The following is a 20,353-nucleotide window of genomic DNA, read 5'->3' as shown; positions in this document are numbered from 1 at the left end:
AATATAACAAATTTGCACTAATTTCCTAAAACCTCTCTACCTAATTTAAACATAAATATATGATTCTTATTTCATTTTTATTTGATCTTATATTTATATTATTTTAAATTATTATAAAATATATAAATAGTTAGTAAATTTTAGTTTTTTTTTTTCTGCATATGTTACAATTCAAATTTTTTAAAACGGACATATATTACTCAATCGATGAATAAAAATATGTGTGTAATCTATATTAACATTTTTAAGAACACATTGAGCATTTAATCATGTCGTTATTTTATTCAGACCCGAAATTGAGTCATTCGGATCTTTCTTTAATTTTTACAATTATCTAAAATGGGACAGTATATCACGGGTGAAATCCTAATTAGTATTTTAAGATACAATTATAAATTGTTTTTACGGGTTGGTCCAAAAAATACACACTAATTTAAAAATATACATGGAAACTATTTGAAAGCAACTTTCAAATTAACTCGAATTATATGACATTTAAATAAAAGTGTTATTAAAAAAATAACAAAATGATGTTTAATTTCATTTTAGATTATATGGTTGGACGGGTTTGGGTCAATATTAATACGAGACAATATACCACAGGTGAAATCCTATAAATAACAAATCAAAATACAAGTATACAATCTTAAACACTAAACAAAACAAATACAACTTAAAATTTTTTATTTTAGATACAACGCATGTGACCCGCGGTATACAACAAAAAATATTATACACAATAAATTCATCAATTTATAAAAATAAAAAAATCAAATAATTAACCCGCGGTGTACCGCGGGTCATATCCTAGTTGAAAACATAAGAAAATTACAAAGTTACAAAAACTTGAAAAAGCCGAGTTGATGAAACAAGAACAGACATAGATAAATACATAACAAATTAAAGCAGGAATTCAAACTTAGATACTAAAATAAGAAATACAAAGTTGCATCTTAAGTGAATACATCAATCTAAGAAATACTGAGCCACTATCTTATCCTTGATAACTTGATCAACTGCACTAAGTGGCTCTGGCTTGGCAAGAAGTGTGTCTAGTATGCCAAGCTTCTGTAGCTTCTCCTCGGATTGTGAAGCTTCCTCAACTGGTCTCCTCTTTGTTCTGCCTTTAGGTGTAAGATTGTTAATCTTGTTAAGGTCCAGGAATTTCTGTTCAAACCTTAACAAACACCAGCAATGGTTCATTGTAAACTTGGTCTTGTGGTCAGAGACGTAGATGTCATGAGCCATATTCAGCACATCGGTCTCAGAATGTCCACTACTGTTTAGTCTCTCTGCATTTGCATATGCCCCGCAGAACTTATTAGTGAAGTCATTGATCTTGAACCACCTTTGCTTACAGTTTATGTTCAGCCCATGTTCACCATTGGCTATAGCATGAGGAGACTCTGCATAGTATTCTCCGACCCTTTGCCAAAAGATTTCTACCGTTTGTTGGTTTCCAATAATCGGGTCCTTTGAAGTGTTCAGCCACGCACTGATAAGAACTTCATCGTCAGCCGGATTCCATTTCTTCCTATCCTTCCTGACAGGTGTCTCTTGAGAAAGCGGTGCATCCTGGGATTGTTGAGAGCTCCAAGTTGGTATTTCTGAAGCGGTGCATCCTGGGATTGTTGAGAGCTCCATTTCTTCCTATCCTTCCTGACTGGTTTGGTGTTCTCCAAAGAAAGGTTATTGGTTTACCAAAGAAGAGAGATAGAAGATGATGGAGAAAGAGTGAAGGCTAGTTGGTGTTTAAAAGATGAAAAGGTATCAAGTAATAAATTACCATTCATAATGACCTATCTTTGAACTACCTAAGTCTAATCACAATTTAAGACACCTTACATAAGTACAAAGCATTCAAGTAGAGTTTTAGAACAGTGTTATAACAATCCGATTACAAGAGTAATGGTTTAGCAGAGTTTTAGAACTTATCAATTATACATCACACCAGATCAACAACAAACAAAGCATTTAATGGTGAGTCACACAATCCTATTAACTAGATCAGTTTCTGTAACTAGATAATACTAAACCAAACACAAACAAGCACCAACACCAAAATAATCATATCATGTACAAGTTACAACCAAAGACAGACAAACAGATTAAAAACATACTTCAGCTAGAACTTTAAAGAAGATTGTCTAAATTGAAAACTTGGTGACAAACCAAAACGAATCCAAAGCATAATCAAAGCCAAGAAAACACTCAAACAGTTTCATATCACTAAATCGAAACTTGGAGACAATCCCAAATCCATAAAACCTAAATCAGAAACTTGGAGACAACACACAGATCCGAAAATCGAATATCCAAAACTAAACCCTAATCGATTTTCTTTGGCCAACCTTACAATAAAAAACACAACCATTGACCATACAAATTCATATACATCCTCTATACCAACAAAAACCATGGATAATCACACAAATTCCCCCAGATCTCATATCGGAAAAACAAACATACCTTGTATCGCTCGTTTGGAACCGGCGGAGAAGCTTTCTATGGAAGAAAAGATCGATTGGAGAAGCTTTCTATGGCAGAGACGAGGAGGATTGCGGTGTGATATCGCCGGAAAATCGTTGACGATAATTTTCGCCGGAGAAATCGCCTTCGCGAGTCGAGAGAGTCGAGAGAGAGAGAAGACGAATCGAAAATGTTTCTACCCCAAAAAAATTTCTCCCCACAAAAAAACACCACCCAATCAGCAAACGCCACGTGGCAGTGCGGGACGGTGAAGAAACGTTTCCGTTTGTGGGAACGGTTCTATAGTTAATAAGGGGTTTTGATTTATTTTTTAAAAAACAATGGCCTGGGACGCTTGCAAGAGCTGCCATTGCAAGTGCTCTATGCGTACGATAACAAAGAGTTTATTTTTGTCATGATCAACATCACCGATTATACGTAGTACATACTTTTATGATATCCATTAAAAACAATGCTTGTAAAATCTGTAAACGAAAAAACATATAGTATGTACTTAGTTTTGTCAACGGCAAAATAAATAAACAAACATTCTGTTAATTTTCTATCATACCGTAAAAAGTGAACATCAGAATATAGTATGAAATAACAGTCTGCAATAAACATTTAAAACATTAATCAATAAAAAACTTCAACTGATAGATATCAGCGTTTTTCAGTCTCTAGACAAAGACTTCCTTGGACGACGAGTCCATCCATAATGTCTCACTTTTAATAGAAGTGTGCAAGGAGTTAATCCCGCCCCATTTAATCCGTCTGGTTAACTTCAATTGTCATTTTTAGTTTCCCGAATTTTTTGGGTTCTAAATTAATAACTCTATATCAGTCATGTACCCATGATTGCATGTTTAGCATGTCATTTCACGATTTTTCGAAATTGAGTTAACAAAAAAAAAAGGAAAATCAGAAAAATGGTACATCATTTTTTGGTTCAATAGTTTTTTCAGTTTTAACATGATCTTGATGCTTACTGATATAGATATTTTGGATACAATTACTTTGTATCTTACCATAGTCAGGGCCGGTCCGGTAAAATCGGAGGCCGAATACGAAAAATTTTTTTGAGGCCTTTTTAATAAGTAAAAACTGTTAAAAATAATTTTTTTTTGCTAATTATAGGCCATTTATAATTTTTATTTAACATTTTTTCTTAATTTTTGGACATTGTTTGCTAATTATAAGATTTTCACTAATTATGAGGCCTTCTTACTAATTATGGGGTTTTTTTGTTGTTAATTTTGAGGTCTATTTTACTAATTTTGAGACCTATTTTACTAATTGTGAGACCTTAAAAAAAAAAAAAATCTCACAAAATGGGCCTCGGAAATTTGAGGCCCAATACAAATATTTTGTTAAAATCTGTCCAGGGCTGGGCCTGACCATAGTCCATAGAGTAGTAAATAACATTATAAAAACATAAGACACACAAACTCTTTCCCTCGAGATTGGACTACTAATCATAGAGTGATATTTAAATTAATACACTTATTTTACTTAATTTAAATGACCATATAAACAAAAAATTTTTTGATCATATAAAATTAAACAAAAGTTTCATAAGAATGATTTCTGGCTATAAATTTAAATCAAAATTTTTTATAAAGTAAGCTAAACGGCTATGAAATTAATGTAGTTCATATCCATCTAAAATCAAAACATATAGTTTAACAAATTATAAAAAGCATAACCAATCACAAAAAGTTCAATGGGTGGTGGGTCATGTACTTAGCATATAATTATAACAATGCTATAAAAATCTAATGGACTATGACAAAAAAAAAAAATGGTTTATCCTAATGGGTAATATGCTTATTTTAAACGAGTCTTTGGGCTTCACTTATTAGGCTTGATTTCTAATGTTTTAGGCCCATACTTGTGAACTGTGAGGCTCAATCCAGAAAACCAGCAAAATGATTTTTTTTTTTTTTTTTTTTTCTCTTTTCCTTTTACTTTTCTTGTCAAAGAAGTTCAGAATTTTGGTTTTTTTTTTTTTTTTTATCAAGCACCAAGTTCTCAGCGAAATCAAGGAATCGAAAACTCAGAAGAGAACTCAGAGAAGAAATTTCTTCAGGTAATTTTTCCTCAATCGATTCCGTTTTCTTCCTACTAGTTTTTGTTCTCGAAATATGGTTTTCGTACTTGTGGGATCTGTTTGTCTTTAGTCAGGACTTACTGCTCTAAATTCTGGGTAATTCTTTGATTTTGTCGCGTAGATAAACCCTAGCTTGATGTGATTCTTTGGTACAATGTAATTCTGTTTTGTTCTAACTTGGAATCACTCAAGTGTAATGGATTCTCATTTAATCAGTGTTCATAGATTCAGTGGTTTAGGCTTAATCTGGTGACACTTGTAAGAAGAGGGAGGGAGGTTTTCTCTTAAGTCTGTTTTAATGGTCTTCAGTTTTCTTTGGGAGCTACCCATTATCTTAAAGATGGGAACTTTCGCTGATATAATTTGGGTGTTTTATTTCTTTCTCTCTCGGTGTGTAGCTGTTTCACAATGTCTCGGAGGTATGATAGTCGCACCACGATCTTCTCACCGGAAGGTCGTCTTTACCAAGTTGAATATGCTATGGAAGCTATTGGCAATGCTGGTTCTGCGATTGGAATCTTGGCAAAAGATGGAGTTGTGTTGGTTGGTGAGAAGAAAGTCACTTCTAAACTTCTTCAAACCTCTATGTCCACGGAGAAAATGTACAAGATCGATGACCATGTGGCTTGTGCTGTGGCTGGTATAATGTCTGATGCCAACATTCTGATTAACACTGCTCGAGTTCAAGCTCAGCGTTACACTTTTATGTACCAAGAGCCAATGCCCGTTGAGCAGCTGGTTCAGTCTCTCTGTGACACCAAGCAAGGATACACACAATTTGGGGGTCTCCGTCCGTTTGGAGTTTCCTTTCTTTTTGCAGGCTGGGACAAGAACCACGGGTTTCAGCTGTATATGAGTGACCCAAGCGGAAACTATGGTGGATGGAAAGCTGCAGCTGTTGGAGCAAATAATCAAGCGGCTCAGTCTATTCTTAAACAAGACTATAAGGATGATGCAACAAGAGAAGAGGTGGTTCAGCTCGCTATCAAGGTTTTGAGCAAGACGATGGACAGCACGAGCTTGACAGCTGAGAAACTCGAGCTTGCTGAGGTGTATCTGACTCCATCAGGAAGTGTTAAGTACCATGTTCACTCGCCTGACTCGCTCACTAAGCTCTTGGTTAAGCATGGTGTGACCGTGACGCAACCAGCTGCAGAAACTTCCTAGGCTTGAAACTGGTCACGGTTTTACCCGCCCTGCTTGGTTACGGTACCCAACATTCTGTGTTGTAGTTCTCCATTTGCTTTCTTTCCCTTTGGATTTAAAGATATCGTATCAGAATTCAGAACCAATTTACCACTCTGATTATGTCATGAATCATGATACATTCGGTTGATATGCATTTATCATTTTAGAGTAAAGTTAGACTTTAGAGGTTTATTCAATAAATGAATGAGCAATCACCAACGGGCCCATTAAAAAGCCCATAACATTCATTGATTGAAGTAACGGGTTGTTACTTGTGTCGTCGGGTTTTAATGGCTCAAATTAAAGAAGAATCAGAATCTCTTTAAGCTTCACCACGTTGATTTAACGGTCTAAGAGCATGATTATAGGTGGTCTCTTAGAAATTAATCTTAGCAATATTTAAGTAATTTATTTGTAAAAGTGATTGTTAAGAGATAGTATTTTTGAGTTAAGATTTTTGTGTGATTAATGGTAGGCTCTTAACATGTGGTTCTTAGAAAAATAAATATTAATATAAAAATAAAATTTATAATTATAGAAAATTTAATAATTGTTGCAAATTAAAAAAATTAAAATATACATGAGACACAAAATTTGAAATTTGAAATGTTTTGGTTAGTAAAATTTTTAAGTGTTTTGAAGTGTTTTGGTTCATAATTATCGTGTTTTTGGTTTCAAATATTATGTGTTTTGGTTAAGTGTTTTGGTTATTATGTGTTTTGATCAAATTTATGTATGTTTGGTTTTTGTGTTTTGATTTTGTGGAGAAAAAAAGATATGGTTTTGGTTTTGTGGAGATACTCTTTGAAGAAGTCTGTTACGAATGAGAGTACTATCCCTTTGGTAACAAGTTTATCTTTGAGCAATGGCTGGATAATCCTGAGAGCTTCTGGGAAAAGGCAAGTGCTGTGAAGATAGCAAGCTTCTTTCTTTCATTTTTCTCAATAACCTTAAACACAAGATCCTCAATCAAAATTCATAATAAAAAAGAGTCAAAGCAACATCAGATTTTACAGGTTTAACACATATCCTTCTATACATCAGAATCCGCAGAACAAGACTGACCAATTCTAGAAGCGTAAGCTGCTGGGACAGCGTATCGCAGCGGATGTCTGGCCATTAAACATCACTTCTTTTTTAAGACACTCCGACGCCAATGTCTTGAAAAGTGGCTTCTGGGATAGAACAGCTGCTGGGACAGCGTATCGCAGCGGATGTTAGGGTTTGTTGATGAGAATCCAATGGCTTGTTGGCAATGCTTCTGGGATTGGTTATCAATATTATGTCTGAAGTTTCTAGCTTCCATGTCCTTAACCTTTGGAGACTTTAACTCATTCAGTTTCTCAACCAAATAGCTTATCTCATCTTCCAAAACCTTGCTCTCTTTCTTCCCTTCAGAGATTCTCTGTTTTCCCTAAATCAAACATAGAATAGCTTCAAACTCAAAACACTAACATTCACTAAACTATCAATTGACGATGATGATTCTTTTTCTAACACTCAAAACTCTAACTTAGATCAATCGGGAATAACACAAAGCATAATATGACACAATTCAAACACATTCAAATCAACACAGATTGAGATTTCTATTGGCAAGAAAAGGATATCGTTCAAACACAAGCCATCACCCAAATCTATCGTTAACCACCAGACTCAATTAATTCCAATTGACAAGATCAAACAAAATCCAATTTCGAAATTTGACGGTTTCAATTCCACTCATCAATCTCGGCTAAAAGGAACTGAAAAAATGAAAACAGATCGAATTCAACACGATATACAAATGAAAAACAGAGAGATTCATATCATGGGAAATAGATTGGAGCATCCTTGAACCAAACTCTCTGATTTGGTGAACTCTCCGATTTGGGCGATTGAAAATCGATTTCTTGGATGCGTTGAAGATCGAAAAAAAAAAGAGAGACGATGAAACAAAGAAGGAAACAAAAATTGTCGATGTGAGTCGATTTCCAGAAATCATCGCGATTTCTCCGTTTTCGCAAAATGAGAGAGAGAGAGAAACAGAAAGAAAAATAACCATACAAATTACGCCACGTGGACGTCTCTTAAGGTAAATTTTGTTCCTTAACTAAGGAACGTTCCTTAGTATAAATGGAGTTAAAACATTAAATTTAATCATTATTTTGCCTAAGATTTGGCTAAGAGTTTGCCGATAATGATGCTCTAAGATTGTCTGTTTATTAACGGAACAGTGAAAATGTTACCGCTCGAAGCGTATATCTTGAGCGCCAAATGAAATTTCATTGGTAGTTTGGTGGTACCAATGGCTAGAAGTAGAACTGGCCTTATTTTAGGACCTTTTTTTTACTATTGACCATCGACTATCACTTAAGTGTCACAAATGATAATAAAGTAAGAGATGATACTTAAGTGCTAGGATTCAATCAATCGAATGGAATCTTACAATCTACCTAGTATACAAGTCCGGTACATATATTTTCTATAAAAAAAAAAAAGACATTTCTTTCATTGAGATTCTCTCCCATTTTCAAATAATCGAAAGTTTTTTCATTTTCCCGTAGATCTTTTTTTAGGTCCATCGATAATTTGTTCACTACAATTTATTTTATTGATTATTTACATACTATATATCTTTTAAATTACAATAACAAGAAATTTCTTAAGTTTTTTTTCTTCTTTTGTGAACAAGTATTTTTAAATTTTATTTAGAGTAGTAATTTTTCAATAAGATTTTTATCCTTATAGTTGTGGTCTTGTATTAGTTTACAAACTTATATTCATCACTCTAAATGTAAATTATTATAAATCGATAAAATATCCACCATGAAAGAGCAATTCAATCTTTTGCCCACAAAATTGTTAACTCCTCACTTTTTTCTAAATTTTCTAGTCTGCAAATTAATTTTTTCTTTAAATTGTAACTTTACCAGATAACCTTAAATTTAATAATTTCAAAACATTATCAAAGTATACAAATTTATAAATTATAAAACAAGTATAAATCTACATTATAAAGGTAGGAATTTAAATAGTTTCCACCTTTTGTCATGTAATACAATTCTTTTCCTATTTATTAGAGGTATCATAATCTCAATTAAATTAATAAGGTCAGAAAATCAGAAAAAAAGTATGAGAAAATAATTTCCAGTAAGCAAAATAAAATCTACAAGAAAAAAAAATATTAACACGACGGCTTCTTCTTTGAGGAAAAAAAACATTAACGGAGAAAGAGAGAGAGAACACAAACGATACAGAAGCGAGAAGCGAAGGTCGCAGAGAGAAAGAATACACACGGCGACACAGATATTTCCCGGCGAAACGGAATAAGATTGAGATAGAGAGAGATTTAGTGAGAGAGAGCTTTCTAGGGTTTTTTTCTTCTTCTCGATTTGTCTTCTTTTGACCTCGATCTATTCCTCTTCGTTCTCGAGAAATTTCCCTTCTTCTCACGTTCATTCATATCTCTATTAGCTCCATTCTAGGGTTTCTTTGATCCGTTTCTTTAGGTTTTCGTTATCTTCCTCGGTATAATTTCTTCTTCAATTCGTTTGTTTTCGCGTCTCTTCGTCTCTTTTAATTTCATCAATTTGGGTCTTGTAGGGTTTTCAGATTTTCTCCTTCGTTGTGTGAAGAAAACCCTACATTTAGTTTTGTGTTTTTCGGTGTTTCAGGTTGTTGTATTTAGTCCGGCGTGTGACCAAAGCGGCGGCGGTGGGGATTCTGAAGCAAAAAAAGTATGAGTATTGATTTCCCTGGGAAAGGGGAGAATTAGGGAAGTTTGGGTAAAAGAGAAAATTGGATTGGGTTTCCATGAGCGATGGGGGTGTCGCATGCATGCCTCTACTGAATATCATGGAAAAGCTTCCAATTGTGGAGAAGACGACTCTTTGTGGAGGCAATGAAAGCAAGAGTGTTGGTACTACGGACAATGGTCACACATCTATCTCAAGTAAGGTTCCGGAGTCTCAGCCAGCTGATAATAAACCTTCAGCGTCTCAGCCAGTTAAGAAGAAGAGGATTGTTAAGGTAATTCGTAAAGTTGTTAAGAGGAGACCTAAGCAGCCGCAGAAACAAGCGGAGGAGCAGCTGAAAGATCAGCCACCATCCCAGGTAGTGCAACTCCCTGCAGAATCACAGTTGCAGTTGAAAGAGCAGGAGGAGCAGAATAAGAAGAGTGAAGTTAAAGGAGGAACTAGTGGGGATAAAGAAGTCGAAAACGGTGGAGATTCTGGGTTTAAGGATGAAGTGGAAGAGGGTGAATTAGGTACGTTAAAACCTCCTGGGGATTTGGAGAACGGTGAAATCTCGCCAGTAAAGTCATTGCAGAAGAGTGAGATCGAAAAGGGCGAGATTGTTGGGGAGAGTTGGAAGAAAGATGAACCTACCAAGGGTGAGTTCAGTTATCTCAAGTATCATAAAGGGAATGTGGAGAGAAGGGATTTTTCCGCAGATAAGAACTGGAAAGGAGGTAAAGAAGACAGAGAATTCAGGTCATGGAGAGATTCTGGTGATGAAATTGAAAAGGGGGAATTCATCCCAGACAGATGGCAAAAAATGGATGCAGTAAAAGATGATCATAGTTATATCAGATCTCGTAGGAATGGAGTTGACAGAGAGAAAACGTGGAAATATGAATATGAATATGAACGTACCCCACCCGGTGGAAGGTTTGCGAATGAGGATATCTACCACCAGAGGGAGTTCAGAAGTGGGCATGACAGGACCACGAGGATCAGTTCTAAAATTGTTATAGAGGAAAATTTACATAAGAATGAATACAACAATCCCAGTAATTTTGTTAAGGAGTACTCTTCTACTGTGAACAGATTGAAGCGACATGGAGCTGAGCCAGATAGCGTTGAGCGCAAACACTCCTATGCTGATTATGGGGATTATGGGAGTTCTAAATGTAGAAAACTTTCAGATGATTGTTCCCGCTCTCTTCACTCAGATCACTATTCACAGCATTCTGCTGAGAGACTGTACAGAGATTCATACTCATCGAAAAATTCATCTCTGGAAAAGTATCATAGAAAGCATCAAGACGCATCTTTCCCTGCCAAGGCTTTTTCAGACAAACATGGACACAGCCCTGCACGATCTGACTGGTCCCCACATGACCGGTCTAGGTACCATGAAAATAGGGATAGAAGTCCATATGCTCGGGAGAGATCACCATACATCTTTGAGAAGTCTTCACATGCTCGTAAAAGGTCTCCTCGTGACCGCAGCCGTCACCATGACTATAGAAGAAGTCCAAGTTACTCTGAGTGGTCACCTCATGATCGCTCTAGGCCTAGTGATCGCAGGGACTCTATTCCTAACTATATGGAAGATACCCAGAACGATCGTAACAGGCGCAATGGGCACCGGGAAATAAGCAGGAAAAGTGGAGTTAGGGAGAGGAGGGATAGTCAGACTGGTACGGAGCTTGAGAATAAGCACAGATATAAGGATTCTAATGGAAAAGAGTCAACCTCATCAAGCAAAGAATTGCAAGGTAAAAACATTTTGTACAACAATAATCTGGTGGTTGAGAAAAATTCCGTCTGTGATTCATCCAAGATTCCAATTCCGTGTGCAACGGGAAAAGAGCCTGTGCAAGTTGGTGAAGCCCCACCAGAAGAGTTGCCATCAATGGAGGTAGATATGGACATTTGTGACACACCGCCTCACGAGCCTATGGCGGCTGATTCATCCTTGGGGAAGTGGTTTTATCTTGATTATTATGGCACAGAACATGGGCCTGCAAGGTTATCCGAACTCAAAGCTCTTATGGAGCAAGGCATTCTTTTCTCCGATCATATGATAAAACATTCAGATAATAATAGGTGGGTCACTATTGAAAATGCAACATCTCCTGCGGTCAACATGAATTTTCCATCAGTCGTGTCAGATGCAGTGACACAGCTCGCCAATCCTCCTGAAGCTCCTGGTAATTTATTAGAAGACATTACAGATACTACTGAAGCAGTTTGTATTGAGCAAGAGGCTGGAGATTCCTTGCCTGAATCAGTGTCCGTAATGACCATACCAGATGCTAATGAATTTTTAGTAGAGCATCTTGAAGATTTCCAGATTGATAAGAGGATTGCAAATCTCTTGGAGGGTTATACTATCGCTCCTGGCAGAGAATTTGAATCACTTGGAGGTAATAGATGTACATATATTTGCTTTCCGGCCACAAAATTGATGCTTTTCCCGCCCAAAATGCTAGCACATATCTAGAGCATTTTTCTTAATATATTAGCTGATTTCATCCCGACGCTTCTATGCCCTAAGATAAGCTTATTTTCATCACTTTGCAGAAGCTCTGAATGTTACAGTTGAGTTTAAAGAGACCCGAAGATGTGTGACATCTGAAGGTATGTTTCGTTGGCACCATTTGCACTTTTGTAGCATGATATGATTTTTATCTATTTGTTTCTATTCTTTTCTGGCAGTTTGCGCTCCCAACTATACCAAATTCTCCCCGAAGCAGAAAACGGAACGAAACTAATGTTTATATCTACTTGTTATATATGTTTATATTTATATTAGATCGTTTGTAGTGTTTGAAGTCGTGCAAATATGGGCATTTGGCATGAAAAGTATCGGGAAGTGTTTGATGTTTGTTAAAGATGTAATAGAATAGCCTACTTGCCATATGATGGTTTGTGCATGAGCATGGACATTCATTTAGATGACATAAACTTTGAATACCCATAGCTTCTTGCATTGCTGCATTTTTTGCTTGACTGTATTTAGAAGTTCTACTCTGGGATTTGCAGGTATCACCTGGCGTCACTATAAAGAGGCGAATCAATGGGATCTGAAGGATGAGGAGTTGTTGGGATGTTCCGAGCCCATCAAAAGGGCGATCGAAGAATTTAAGTCAGACGATGTTTATGGTTCCGAAAGCGATGAGATAGGCAGCTGGTTTTCAGGTCGTTGGTCTTGCAAAGGCGGGGATTGGATAAGACAAGATGAAGCTTCTCAAGATAGATATTACAAAAAGAAAATTGTTCTGAATGATGGTTTCCCATTATGCCTGATGCAGAAATCTGGTTATGAGGATCCTCGGTGGCATCACAAGGATGACATGTATTATCCTCTCAGTAGCTCTAGGCTTGAACTTCCCCTGTGGGCTTTTTCTGGTGTAGATGAGAGAAATCAGGCGAGGGGAGTAAAAGCTAATTTGCTGTCCGTAGTTAGGCTGAACTCTTTGGTTGTTAATGACCAAGTTCCACCAGTTCCTGATCCTCGAGCAAAAGTTCGTGGTAAGGAGAGGTGCCCTTCAAGGCCTGCTCGTCCATCCCCTGCATCTAGTGATTCCAAGAGGGAATCAGTCGAAAGTCATTCCCAATCAACAGCATCCAATGGTCAAGATTCGCATGGACTTTTGAGAACTGACGCATCTGTAAACACTCCTAGGGATCGTCTGTGTACAGTCGATGATTTGCAATTGCATATAGGTGATTGGTTCTACACGGATGGGGCTGGGCAAGAACAAGGACCTCTGCCATTTTCGGAGCTCCAGATATTGGTGGAGAAAGGTTTCATAAAGAGCCACAGCAGTGTCTTTAGGAAATCTGACAAAATCTGGGTCCCTGTCACTTCTATCACAAATTCTCCTGAAACCATTGCCAAGCTTCGGGGAAAAAACCCAGCTCTGCCTTCAGATTGTCAAGACCTTGTTGTCTCAGAGACTCAAGATTTGAAGCGTTCTGAAATGGACACAAGTCTAAACTCGTTCCATGGTGTGCACCCTCAGTTTCTTGGTTATTTCCGTGGGAAACTCCATCAATTGGTTATGAAAACATTCAAGAGTCGGGATTTTTCTGCTGCCATAAATGATGTTTTAGACTCTTGGATCCATGCAAGACAGCCTAAGAAAGAGAGTGAAAAGTACATGTACCAATCTTCAGGTATGCATAACTACAAGATTTTAAACGTGGTCACATCCCTCCTATTAACTAGTAATTGTTTTTGGTTCAGTTTCCTTTAACTTATTGGTTTCTGAACTTGGGTGGTTGTCTCCTTCTTTTCTTCATTCCTTCTGGTTTTACCTATGTTCAATTCAATTCGTGCATCTTAAATTTTTCTTATAACATTTTTCACTCCTCTGTTTTGCTTTTGGTTCATAAACATCAGAATTGGATTCTTGCTTTACGAAAAGAGCTCGCTTGATGGCTGGTGAAAGTGGAGAAGATTCTGAAATGGAAGATACACAGATGTTTCAGAAGGATGAGTTGACATTTGAGGATTTATGTGGGGACGCTACCTTCCAGATCGAAGGAAGTGGATCTGCTGGCACCGTGGGGATTTACTGGGGTCTGTTGGATGGCCATGCATTAGCACGGGTGTTTCATTTGTTGAGATATGATGTAAAATCACTTGCATTTGCTTCCATGACTTGTAGACATTGGAAGGCCACTATTAATTCATACAAAGAAATTTCAAGACAAGTTGACTTATCTTCATTGGGTCCCAACTGCACAGATTCTAGGCTCAGGAGTATCATGGTGAACACCCTATGCTTTCCGTTTACAGTATATGAGCTATATTAGTATTTTCATTGATTTGACATGACATTCTCTTGCAGAACACTTACAACAAGGAGAAGATAGACTCTATAATTCTGGTTGGTTGTACAAACGTGACTGCCAGCATGCTTGAGGAAATTCTTCATATATTTCCCCGTATATCTTCTGTAGACATCACAGGCTGCTCCCAGTTTGGAGATTTGTCAGTGAACTATAAAAATGTAAGTTGGCTCAGATGCCAGAATACTCGATCAGGTGAACTACATTCTAGGATAAGGAGTCTGAAACAGGCTACAGATGGTTCTAAGTCTAAGGGTGTAGGGGGTGATACAGATGATTTTGGTAACCTTAAGGATTACTTCGATCGAGTAGAAAAGCGAGACTCAGCCAATCAGTTGTTCCGAAGAAGCTTATACAAACGCTCAAAATTGTACGATGCAAGGAAATCATCGGCCATACTATCCAGAGATGCTCGTATCAGGCGATGGGCAATTAAAAAGTCAGAACATGGGTATAAGCGAGTGGAGGAATTCCTTGCTTTAAGTCTTCGGGGCATCATGAAGCAGAATACTTTTGACTTCTTTGCATTGAAGGTGCTTTCTGGTACTTTTGTTTGCTGAATATTATGTCTGCTATCTTTTCATTATCACCTGCTAAAAATTTAATCCTAACGTATTTTGGATATCAGGTTTCTCAGATCGAGGAAAAAATGAAAAATGGTTACTACGTTAGTCATGGTTTGAGATCTGTCAAGGAGGATATCAGCCGGATGTGCAGGGAAGCAATTAAGTATGATTTCTTTTTTTCTGTCTGAGTGGCTTCTTTTAGTACATGATGATTATGCCAATAATTCGATCTTTTTTCTTGCAAATTATGGATAAGCAATATGCTGAATGACTGCTGATGTCCGTTCTGGGTTATGGGTTATAATTAGGAAACTCAAGTCAATATTCGTTTTCTTGCCCTCCGTTTGTTAGGCTGTAGGATTGCTTATATCTAATTTTTATGCCTTGCCGTTGAATGATTGCTTTCATTGACTCCTAGTTGTTAAGTAGGAGGTAATCTATTGTAAAAAAGGTAAAATTTAATTTTTCATTTTCTGTACTACTGGTTTTGTAATTTTGCTTCTGACTCTATCTTATGTATCAAGGGGGAGGAATAGAGGGGGCTCGAAAGACATGAACCGAATCATCGCGATGTTTATTCAACTGGCCACACGCTTGGAGGAGGTCTCTATGGTTACGTCTTCATATGGGAGAGATGAACTAATGAAGTCATGGCAAGATGGCTCAGGGCTCTCATCAGCCTCTAAGTACAACAAGAAGTTGAGTAAAACAGTAACTGAAAAGAAGTATATGAGCAGGACTAGTGACACATTTGGTGTAAATGGTGCTTCTGACTATGGAGAGTATGCATCTGACCGAGAAATCAAAAGGCGTTTGTCTAAACTGAATCGTAAATCCTTTAGTTCGGGAAGTGAAACATCTTCTGAACTCTCTGACAATGGCAAGAGTGACAACTATAGCTCAGCTTCGGCTTCAGAAAGTGAATCAGACATCCGTTCAGAAGGTCGATCACAGGACTTACGCACTGAAAGATACTTCACAGCAGACGAGTCCTTCGATTCTGTGACAGAAGAGCGTGAATGGGGTGCGCGTATGACCAAAGCTAGTCTTGTGCCACCAGTCACTAGGAAATATGAAGTGATTGAAAAGTATGCAATTGTCGCGGATGAGGAGGAAGTACAACGAAAGATGCGGGTTTCTTTGCCAGAGGACTATGGTGAGAAGCTTAATGCACAAAGAAATGGTATTGAAGAGTTAGATATGGAACTCCCTGAAGTAAAGGAGTTTAAACCAAGAAAGCTTCTTGGCGATGAGGTTTTAGAGCAAGAGGTTTATGGAATCGATCCTTACACCCATAACCTCTTACTTGATTCAATGCCCGGAGAATTGGACTGGTCACTACAGGATAAACATTCATTTATAGAAGATGTAGTCTTACGTACCCTGAACAGGCAAGTTCGGCTGTTCACTGGATCTGGAAACACCCCTATGGTATTCCCTTTAAGGCCTGTGATTGAAGAGCTCAAAGAGAGTGCTCGTGAAGAGTGTGATATAAGAACACTGAAGATGTGTCAAGTCGTCTTAAAGGAAATAGAAAGTCGTTCTGATGATAAATATGTTTCTTATCGGAAGGTATAGCTTTGTTATTCCTTAATAATCCATCAGTTTATTTAGGATTTGTTTGTTAATCTGCTTTGTTGCTGCTTTTTTGTCCAAGTAGGGCCTTGGTGTTGTGTGCAACAAAGAAGGTGGTTTTGGAGAAGAAGATTTTGTTGTTGAATTTCTTGGAGAGGTGGGTCCGTAGCTTTGCTGTTGTATGTTTGTCAGTTACTCAGCTGCAGCAGAAACATTTTCTGAAGTTCACTAGGCGCACTGTGCTTATATATTGAATCATTCTCTTAAGGAAACCTCTGAACATAGATTCTGACTTGTTTTGGATATTGTAGGTTTATCCTGTATGGAAGTGGTTTGAGAAGCAAGATGGGATTCGTTCCTTACAGGAAAACAAAACTGATCCTGCACCAGAGTTCTACAATATATACCTTGAGAGACCAAAGGTATGGAGAAAATGTGATTGATGTTTGGGCTTGTATTTAATATTTTAGACCATTTTCTTACTATTTATGTTGCACGGCAGGGTGACGCTGATGGATATGATCTAGTCGTTGTTGATGCCATGCACAAGGCTAACTACGCAAGTCGAATTTGTCACTCTTGCCGACCTAATTGTGAAGCTAAGTAAGTGAAATTCTTCCCCTCTGCAATCATCCATTTCCTCCAGAATTTTGGACTCAGAGAGCAGAACCAAGTGACAGCTGTTATATATTTTGTTTCATACATGATGCATGCATAAGCCTAAGTACGCTCAGATCAATACACACATATTAAATGATTATTTAGAAATTTGTCTATTGCTTATGATTGTATCTTCTCTGCTCATACATATTTCTTATGTATACATAACATTTTTAAAAATGTGGACTGGAGAACTCCCTAATGCTTGACTGTTTTCATATCTGATAAATTGTAAACAATTCACTCATTTTCCCCCTTCTCATATGGTGCGTCCAGGGTTACTGCGGTGGATGGACACTACCAGATTGGCATATATTCAGTACGTGCTATTGAATATGGCGAGGAGATAACTTTCGATTATAATTCTGTTACTGAGGTCTGTTTTTCGCTCTCCCTTCTTTTAGGCAGTTCCTACCGTAGGAAAGTATTATTTCGTTGGGTTAGTCTTTATGTTTTCACTCCAGTGTGTAAAGAATGATACATATTTCTGCGACAGAGTAAGGAAGAATATGAAGCATCTGTTTGCTTGTGTGGTAGCCAAGTATGTCGCGGCAGCTACTTGAATCTCACTGGGGAAGGTGCATTTCAGAAGGTACTAGTGCTGTTAACAAATATATGATTATATTTCTGGTGTCAAAGATACATGAGAGTATTGATACTGTTTCTGTTAATGGAGTTTAAATGGCTATATGTTTGTTGTATGCGCTTGTTCACTAATAGTTCCTTTGTACTAAAGTTTAAAAAATCTTTTCTTCTGTCTACTGAATGTTGATTTAATTTTCTGAACGATATTTGTAACAGGTGTTGAAGGATTGGCATGGTCTGCTGGAACGACACAGACTGATGCTGGAAGCTTGTATACTGAATTCAGTTTCAGAAGAAGATTATCTTGAGTTGGGAAGAGCTGGACTGGGAAGTTGTTTGCTTGGCGGGTTGCCAGATTGGGTGATTGCGTATTCTGCTCGTCTGGTTAGTCTTGAATCATTTTATGTTAGTTTGTCACATGACTAATGATGGAATTGCAACTTCTAACCGAAAGTTTCTTGTACATTAAGGTGCGGTTCATCAATTTCGAGAGAACAAAGCTACCCGAGGAAATTCTTAAGCATAATCTAGAAGAAAAGAGAAAATACTTTTCAGATATACACCTTGATGTTGAGAAAAGTGATGCTGAGGTTCAGGTGAGACTATACTCTTCTTAACCTTCTGCGGGTTCTTTCAATCGCTTGTATCTCTGTGCCTCGGAACTGGGTGTTAGCTTTGGGGTGTAGTGAAAGGGGGTTTGCCTTTTTTCTCCAACTCTTATATGCTCATTGTATCTGTAACTTTAACGTCACAGGCGGAGGGTGTCTACAATCAGAGGCTTCAGAATTTGGCTGTTACACTTGACAAGGTGACTACAATCGCTCTTCATAAATTCAAACATAGTATTACTTTGCTTTGCCTTCCCACCTTTTGTGCAATCTTAAAATGTTTTTCCCAAATGAAGGTAGTCTCTGATTAGTGTTATACACAGGTACGATATGTTATGAGACATGTGTTTGGGGATCCAAAGAACGCTCCTCCTCCGCTCGAGAGGCTTACTCCTGAAGAAACAGTCTCTTTTGTATGGAACGGGGATGGCTCCTTAGTTGATGAGCTTGTTCAGAGCCTGTCACCGCACCTTGAAGAAGGCATTCTTAATGAACTCAGATCAAAGATTCATAGCCATGATCCATCTGGATCTGCTGATGTTTTAAAGGAACTTCAGAGATCGTTACTTTGGTGAGTACACCTATCATATTGCTTATGCTTGAAACGCTCTTATGAAACAGTACGCTCATATCGAAAAATGTTTCCCCATGAAGGTTGAGAGATGAGATCCGAGATCTCCCATGTACATACAAATGTCGGAATGATGCTGCAGCTGATTTAATTCACATATATGCCTATACAAAGTGCTTTTTCAAAGTTCGGGTAAGTTGTTTCGTATAATTTGAGTAGGAAATAATATATCTTGTTGAACTTCTTCTGAGAGATGGGTCTTGATATGTTACAGGAATACCAGTCCTTTATCTCTTCTCCCGTACACATTAGTCCGTTAGATTTGGGGGCTAAGTATGCTGACAAGTTAGGTGAGAGTATAAAGGAGTACCGGAAGACTTATGGCGAGAACTATTGTCTCGGGCAGCTAATTTACTGGTATAACCAGACAAATACTGATCCAGATCTTACATTGGTGAAAGCAACCAGAGGTTGCTTGTCTTTACCCGATGTTGCTTCCTTCTATGCAAAGGCCCAGAAACCATCGAAGCATCGTGTATATGGCCCAAAGACAGTGAAAACTATGGTTTCACAGATGGTAAATTTGTTTCTTTAACGCACTTCTGAAATGTGTTTCATCTGTCTTTTCACTGTCCATGACGTGGTTAATTTATCTATATGTACAGTCTAAGCAACCTCAAAGACCGTGGCCAAAGGATAAAATATGGACGTTCAAAAGCACCCCAAGAGTATTTGGAAGCCCGATGTTCGATGCTGTCCTTAATAACTCGTCACTAGATAGAGAACTGTTGCAGTGGCTAAGAAATAGAAGGCATGTTTTCCAAGCGACATGGGATAGTTAGGTAAAAATCTTCTTTATTATATTTAGCAGGTTGCCCTTTTGGGAAAGCGAGCAGTTGGGGCAACACACAGTTACTATAAATAGTCTCATATCCAAGAACAACCATTCACTGCAAAGGTCCTCAGCTTTCCCCTCATTCTTGTGTATAGCTTTGCCATATATGTGATTTTGGAACTTGGTTATAACTTTGGGTTTAGGGCCATTGTTATTCTGGTTAGATTAGGCTCACATAATTTTCAGAGAGGAGAATTCATTTGACTAGGTTTTCTCTTCTGTCTTCTTTTTTTTTTTTTTTTTGTTACCTTAGTAATAATAATAGTTAATGTGTTCTTTCTTGTTCCCTAATCTATGAAAAGCCTAGCACAGAGAAAAGAAGGATAAAGAAAAAGTGAAATATATTATTTTTTGCTGGTAGCAACAGAATAATACAGTATTAATTAATACAATCAGCAAATTCATTAGCTTGTCCTCCTTGAAAACGAAATCTTGGCTCGAAAAATCTTCTCCTTTGAGCCAATGATCTCACTCTTATTGCTTAGAGGCCTTGGCCAAAATGGTGAGTCTTTCACAGCTTAAATGAAGGTTTTGGCTCCATACAGATCACTCTTCT

At 37.5% G+C, this 20,353-nt stretch overlaps 3 protein-coding genes across 3 annotated transcripts; 2 read left to right on the top strand and 1 right to left on the bottom strand.

Moving 5' to 3' along the window:
- Positions 1-921: 921 nt before the first annotated feature.
- On the bottom strand, positions 922-2,886 carry LOC110226786 (glutathione S-transferase T3-like). Its single transcript, XM_021019465.1, has 2 exons — positions 2,470-2,886; positions 922-1,659 (listed from the first exon to the last, which is right to left on the bottom strand). Exon 2 carries the CDS (start codon positions 1,642-1,644, stop codon positions 967-969), a length of 678 nt encoding a protein of 225 aa, XP_020875124.1. The 5' UTR covers positions 1,645-1,659; positions 2,470-2,886; the 3' UTR covers positions 922-966.
- A 1,569-nt stretch (positions 2,887-4,455) lies between these two features.
- LOC9304295 (proteasome subunit alpha type-4-A) lies at positions 4,456-5,968 on the top strand. Its single transcript, XM_021019666.1, has 2 exons — positions 4,456-4,558; positions 4,978-5,968. Exon 2 carries the CDS (start codon positions 4,988-4,990, stop codon positions 5,744-5,746), a length of 759 nt encoding a protein of 252 aa, XP_020875325.1. The 5' UTR covers positions 4,456-4,558; positions 4,978-4,987; the 3' UTR covers positions 5,747-5,968.
- Positions 5,969-8,965: 2,997 nt separating this feature from the next.
- On the top strand, positions 8,966-20,143 carry LOC9304294 (histone-lysine N-methyltransferase ATXR3). The gene is made up of 20 exons (XM_021019768.1): positions 8,966-9,277; positions 9,424-11,903; positions 12,061-12,117; positions 12,523-13,659; positions 13,886-14,256; positions 14,337-14,870; positions 14,966-15,066; positions 15,428-16,475; positions 16,564-16,635; positions 16,790-16,900; positions 16,981-17,081; positions 17,415-17,514; positions 17,635-17,730; positions 17,940-18,107; positions 18,194-18,319; positions 18,478-18,531; positions 18,655-18,902; positions 18,986-19,094; positions 19,177-19,479; positions 19,568-20,143. Exons 2-20 carry the CDS (start codon positions 9,563-9,565, stop codon positions 19,742-19,744), a joined length of 7,254 nt encoding a protein of 2,417 aa, XP_020875427.1. The 5' UTR covers positions 8,966-9,277; positions 9,424-9,562; the 3' UTR covers positions 19,745-20,143.
- The last annotated feature ends 210 nt before the right edge of the window (positions 20,144-20,353 follow it).

Source organism: Arabidopsis lyrata (assembly GCF_000004255.2).
Source record: "Arabidopsis lyrata subsp. lyrata unplaced genomic scaffold ARALYscaffold_7, whole genome shotgun sequence".
In the NCBI taxonomy this organism is placed as follows: domain Eukaryota; kingdom Viridiplantae; phylum Streptophyta; class Magnoliopsida; order Brassicales; family Brassicaceae; genus Arabidopsis; species Arabidopsis lyrata.
The sequence above is the reverse complement of the archived record's forward strand: the minus strand, read 5'-3'. Positions and strand labels throughout refer to the sequence as shown.

What these genes read in the sequence shown, in the direction of transcription:
- LOC110226786 (XM_021019465.1), bottom strand. Translation starts at nt 1,644, where the DNA reads ATGGAGCTCTCAACAATCCCAGGATGCACCGCTTCAGAAATACCAACT.
- LOC9304295 (XM_021019666.1), top strand. Translation starts at nt 4,988, where the DNA reads ATGTCTCGGAGGTATGATAGTCGCACCACGATCTTCTCACCGGAAGGT.
- LOC9304294 (XM_021019768.1), top strand. Translation starts at nt 9,563, where the DNA reads ATGAGCGATGGGGGTGTCGCATGCATGCCTCTACTGAATATCATGGAA. An exon ending in AAGATGTGTGACATCTGAAG is followed by an intron (nt 12,118 to 12,522) that starts GTATGTTTCGTT and finishes TGGGATTTGCAG; the next exon opens with GTATCACCTGGCGTCACTAT. An exon ending in CTAGGCTCAGGAGTATCATG is followed by an intron (nt 14,257 to 14,336) that starts GTGAACACCCTA and finishes ATTCTCTTGCAG; the next exon opens with AACACTTACAACAAGGAGAA.